The 5,916-nt window shown below is 42.8% G+C and overlaps 1 protein-coding gene across 3 annotated transcripts in view; it reads left to right on the forward strand.

Annotated features, from left to right (window-relative positions):
• EOMES (eomesodermin) overlaps positions 1 to 5,693 on the forward strand; it is a 125,281-nt gene extending 119,588 nt beyond the window's left edge. For 2 of the 3 annotated variants that reach the window (XM_085870935.1, XM_085870936.1), the window contains exons 2-6: positions 711 to 865; positions 2,085 to 2,203; positions 2,325 to 2,480; positions 2,560 to 2,621; positions 4,645 to 5,693. In XM_085870935.1, the coding sequence (XP_085727061.1) occupies positions 711 to 865; positions 2,085 to 2,203; positions 2,325 to 2,480; positions 2,560 to 2,621; positions 4,645 to 5,317 (1,165 nt within the window). In that variant the 3' untranslated portion in view covers positions 5,318 to 5,693. Of the gene's footprint in view, positions 363 to 710; positions 866 to 2,084; positions 2,204 to 2,324; positions 2,481 to 2,559; positions 2,622 to 4,644 lie in introns of all 3 variants that reach the window. The other variant, XM_085870934.1, reaches the window with a different exon arrangement.
• The last annotated feature ends 223 nt before the right edge of the window (positions 5,694 to 5,916 follow it).

Consider the following 5,916-nt stretch of genomic DNA (forward strand, 5'->3'; position numbering starts at 1 on the left):
AACAACTCTTGGTCGACACACAAAATGTCCGGGATCATGTTCCCCTACTTGAGTGCCCATGGGATGGGACACCCAGCTTTCACCGCTTCCAGCACCGGTGGATATGCGCCTAGAAATCACTACCTCCCTGATGTGTCCTACAACTCAACGGGGACTCCCACGAGCTTCTCGGGGAGGTCGTATCCGTCATATGCCACACAGCTCGGCCATAGTCTCCAAACCGGGTCCTTTCATGCTACAGGTTCCCCGCAACCTGGAGTTGCGGTGGTGCCAGGTGGCGTGCAAGCTTACCTGTGTAACCGCGTGCTGTGGCTCAAGTTCCATCAGCATCTCACCGAAATGATAATCACCAAGCAGGGCAGGTGAGGATCGTTAAGAAATATAATCCACTGGGAGTTTAGGACTTACACCTTTAATGCCACAGCCATAGAGCTGGAAGTTTGACGCTTTTATTGCAACCAGGTGTGTGTGTATATATATATATATATATATATATATATATATATATATATATATATATATATATATATATAGATATAAGCATGTTCGATGAGCTACTTTAACCCACTTCACGAGCCCTTGTCCCCTGGTGAACAAACAGGTGTTTCTTGGTTACGTGTTCCATTTTCGTAACTTGCTCCTCAGCTTCATGTGAACGTGTAAAGCAGATGTAATGATCCAAGCATGAAACGCACCTGGTTGTCCCGCAGGCGGATGTTTCCATTTCTGGCGTTCAGTGTTTGTGGTCTCGACCCGACTGCACATTACTCGGTATCAGTGCAGGTCGTGCTGGCCGACCCAAACCACTGGCGCTTTCAAGGAGGAAAGTGGGTACCCAGCGGAAAAGCGGACACAAACATGCAAGGTATATGGGGCTCTTGGGGAACCTGCTAGCAGAGTGCATTTCATGATTGGTGGTACTTCATGGTGTGCAATTTCTATCCTGTGACCAATTTAAAATGTTAATTGAATAAAAATTTTTAACTCTTAATTTTAACATTCCTACAGTCTTTCTAAGTATGGATTTTTGAATAGTTTCCTCGAGTTTGGGTCATCCTGGCTCGAGTAAGCTAATTGTGTTCATCTTCGTTTGTCCAAACTCGAGCAAGCTCCTGGAAGTTAGTTGAGTTTGTCCGAACCCGAGTGGTGTTGTCTATCTTCGTTTGTCCAAACTCGAATAATCTACTGGCAATGAGTTTGGTTTGTCCAAACCCGAGTAGTGTTGTCTATCTTGGTTTGTTTAAACTTTAGTGAGCTGTTGGGGATTAGTTTGGTTCGTCTAAGCTCGAGTAAGTTAAGGGTGACCAGTATTCATTTGTCCAAACTCGAATAATCCACTGGTAATTAGTTTGGTTTGTCCAAACCCGAGTAGTGTTGTCTATCTTGGTTTGTCCAAACTCGAATAATCTACTGGCAATGAGTTTGGTTTGTCCAAACCCGAGTAGTGTTGTCTATCTTGGTTTGTTTAAACTTTAGTGAGCTGTTGGGGATTAGTTTGGTTCGTCTAAGCTCGAGTAAGTTAAGGGTGACCAGTATTCATTTGTCCAAACTCGAATAATCCACTGGTAATTAGTTTGGTTTGTCCAAACCCGAGTATTGTTGTCTATCTTGGTTTGTCCAAACTCGAGTGAGCTGTTGGTGATTAATTTGGTTCGTCTAAGCTCTCGTAAGTTAAGAGTGACCAGCATTCATTTGTCCAAACTCAAATAATCTACCGGCAATTAGTTTGGTTTGTCCAAACCCGAGTAGTGTTGTCTATCTTGGTTTGTCCAAACTTGAATAATCTATTGATGATTATAACTAGGCTCAGTTTTAATAAGCTAATGGTGACTAGTTTTCATTCATCCAAACTCAAATAAGCTATCAGTGATCGTTTGGCTCATTCAAACTCCATCGAGTAAATTATTCGTAAATAATCGATTTGTGTCAAACCAGACTAGTTGTACTTTTAAAAATTTGCTTATTTACTTGTTTAATTTAATTCTGAAAGCATTATCATAAAGGGTTGAAATATTTTCGTTGCATGATGTCATGTTGATAGATGTTACAATGTCCATCCGAGCTGGTATGGTTGCGTGATGCAGGAAACAAGATTTGCATGCACCCAGACTCTCCCAACACGGGCGCACACTGGATGCGCCAAGAAATCGCCTTCGGTAAACTCAAGATCACGAATAACAAAGGAGCTTCGAACCAGGGACAGGTACGGACGGCGTGGCAGCGTTAGATTTCTGCATTTCCGCGTTGCTAACTTGTTGAAAAGTTTTTATTTGCCGCCATGACGCGCTATCCTCTTGCTAGCACTTGAATATCGTCATCGCTAGATGATCGTGCTGCAGTCACTGCACAAGTACCAGCCACGGCTTCACATCTCGTGGGTCGGGGAGGCCTCGGACCATGCGGAAGGCCAGATGCAACCACACGTGTTTGCTTTCCCAGAGACTCAATTCATCGCCGTCACGGCATATCAGAACACCGACGTGGGTGTCTCTCAACTGTTTCGTGCATTTACCGTTTAATGTCCAATTGTCTAGTCTTATGCTTCTCCTGTCTCTCCAGATCACGCAACTCAAGATAGACCATAATCCGTTTGCAAAGGGCTTCCGAGACAACTACGACACGTAAGTAGTGCGGCACAGCTTTGCTGCATAATTTTTTATCTGTAGTTATTTCTTCTTGTATGATCGTTGTTTCCAAAAATTATCCACATCTCAAGATTGAACAAGGAGCATTCAAAAAGTTCTACAAACAACATACCACGTAGTAGTAGTCAGACTCATGGGTTTTTTATTTTTCAATTTCTAAGTGTACTTGTAATTAGAAATAAAATATGTATTTTGTGTACGCTTCATTTTATTTTTGTGATTTGGCATTTCCATGAATTGTGATATACTATGTTTGAGGTATCAAGTGTCTCATTTGTCAAACCTGTTCTTTTAAATGCCTCACACAATCTCAATTGATGAGGCATTATTATTAATGCATCTTTTAATTTGTACAATTTCGAGTTCATGACTCTTCCTCGCATATACACGTTGGCGAGAGTGTAAAATATCGTGGACAGATATGTTGGTTCTCACACTGATTAAATCTTTGAAGTTGACGTAAACTTCAGGCCGAGTTAATCAAGTTCAATGCACTGCCGAACAAGGGACTTTCAAAATGACAATCTGCCGCAGAATGCTCGGCACGCATGCGCAGAACCCCTTAGAAATTGAGATATTCGGGGCATGTCAACTGCTGGGATGTGTCCGTAGTAAGGATTGTTACCTGGCTCACAAAGCTTCTAAAATAAGCCCAAAATACTTGGAAAAGTACCTGAGAGAAAGCTGAGGTGTGCCTCGACACAATAAAAGAGTTGGAGGGAGACACTGTATCTGGTTTGGGTACTTCTGAATACCAATGGGAAGGACGTTTATGCGGCTTGTAGATGCACAGGGTAAGTTTAAAATCAACTTTTTAAATGATGATGATATTTACTATTAATCATGTGTGGAGAGGGGAGGACAAGAGTGGGGGAACGCTGTGGGCTGTTATTATAAATATATTGTTTGTTCGGTTCCGGCGCCAAAAGAGAGATTGTATTCAATTTTTGCATCTACTGTATTGCTAAAAGGATAAGTGTGCATGCTGTGCACCACCGCTTGCTTCTATTAACAGGAAATTGTAGGAACTCCACATCTCGCATCTACAGATATTTCTTGAATTTCTATATATTTTTGAGTCTGAATTGCATCCAGGAACACAACAATTACGGTTCATTATTCTGGAATTGGCACTCTTTCGTTTAAATGCTGAAAAATATGTCAAAAAGACAATCTCACTTGCGCATCTCACGCCAGCAATGGCAGGTTAAAAGTGCCCGCGTCAGCCAAAGGGAGTCACTGAAAACGCACGCACGCACAGCGCATGTGCGAAAAGCCTCGTTAGCATTCAAACATCACTTCAAAAGTCCCGTATTCTCGAAAATTTACTGCAAATGAAATGTGTTTCTTGAGGGGATATTATTTTTGCATATACATATACACATACAAGCCTGGTGTTGGCTTAGTGGTTAGGGTGGCGGCTTGGGATCCCAGGGTCCTGAGTTCAAGCCCCGTTGGCTGCTGAATTAACACCAGGGGGTTAACTCAGCCTGTCATCCATCTGAGGTCAGCGAAGTGAGTACCAGTGTACTGATCCCGGTGTATGCCCCGGTTAGAATAGGTGTACCATATCCCTGTGTGTCGTAAGAGGCGACCAGGGTTGGCGTCAGGAAGGGCATCCGGCCATAAAACATTGCCTCAAGAAAAAGCTTAACCCCTGCACAGCAGGGAAAAATGGCTGTAAAAACGGTCATTTTTCAATTATATATATATATATATATATATATGTATATATATATATATATATATATATATATATATATATATATATATATATATATATATATATATATATATATACATACATAATCTCCAAAAGGAAAACTAGAATTTCATCTCAAATGCATTTGAGTTCTTTCAAAACTTAACCTTAATGGCGTACTTGGAGGCAAAACATTTGATCGATGCATTTTGATTTTGTGAACGTGCATATCGGTGATGTGCCAAAATTATTTTTGAACACTGCTCACAAAAGTGCTGCTGTCATTTGCTTTTGCAGAATTTACCCTGGGATTGAGGTGGATGGCCACAGCCCCTCGCCAACCGACTCTCCACCTTCTACGCAGATTGTACCCGGACCGCGCTGTATATCCGGCCATTACCAACTACCTGCAGGGCTCGGTAGGGCATTGGTCACACAAGCTCGTTTGGTTGAGAGTGAGCGGACTGTCCCGCAGGCCCTCGGGTTATTTGTACCACCAGAGGAAGCCCCCGGAGCTCCGACCTCCCAACGATGGTTCGTCGCCTCAGCCTACGAGCGGGAGCTTCCTGGCTATGCATATGGACTCAAGGCACTCCCCTTTCAGGCAGCTCCACAGTCACTCACCTACTACCCCGAAACATCATTCCCTGGTGCGGGAATATCCCCTTTTCCTTGTGCGTATGCAACACCTGAGCTTCGTCATTTTACAGATGGCTCCACTGCCGCTCTGCATGCGAACATGTTGCGGACTCAGGAAAGGCTTGTTCAGGAGAACTCGGCCGGAGATTCCTCAGAATCAAGCTGGGGGGACAGCCCGCCGGCACTTCCAATATCTGGCCAGGCCGAACCTCCTAACGCTGATTTGGCACTGAAGCACCAGGGCCTTGACCGTCTCAGGGAGGGATTCTTCAGCTACAAATTCAAGCAAGATTCGACCTTTTTAGGCCTGTACGCACAGAGCCAGTCATGAACAAAACCGACAGAATTTCCCTGCCTCCAAAATCCCTCAATTTTCCTCTATTGGTTTTGGAATCGTTTTTATTCTGACATGTGATGCCACTTGTTTTATTAGAGCCAAAGCACGTTTCTACTTGCAGGTGTGGTGGTGGGATCTTTGGGATTGCTTGGACTCTCTTACCATGTATAATAGTCGTGTACATACGATAGTGGGGTGAAGGGTGGGTCGTGTACAGGAAATAGGTGTTATCATTCCCATCACAAAGGACTGAAAGTAAAGTATCGTTTATCGAAATTTGTTGTAGCTTAACTTTCAATATTGTTAAATGCTCAAATCAAGTAATGTTCCAATAACTTGTTTTATGCTTGTGTTTAAAATAAAGCATTGTTTTGAGAGTTGTTTTTTGTTTGTTTGTTTGTTTTAAGTCATGACCATTAAAATGATCTCATGAATGTGTTGCTTAATTATTATTATTTTGTGCATGCACCAGCGTTATGCATTGCGTGCGAAACACGGTGACGGCGGTACCTTTCCTGGTTCGCAAACTCCGGTAAAGTTTTAGCCAGGCGGGAAGTTTTACAAATCAAGGACTGGTATGATTTAATTTATTT

This window comes from Eptatretus burgeri, chromosome 2 (genome assembly GCF_056783735.1).
Source record: "Eptatretus burgeri isolate ZD-2024b chromosome 2, Ebu_testis_v1, whole genome shotgun sequence".
Classification (NCBI taxonomy): domain Eukaryota; kingdom Metazoa; phylum Chordata; class Myxini; order Myxiniformes; family Myxinidae; genus Eptatretus; species Eptatretus burgeri.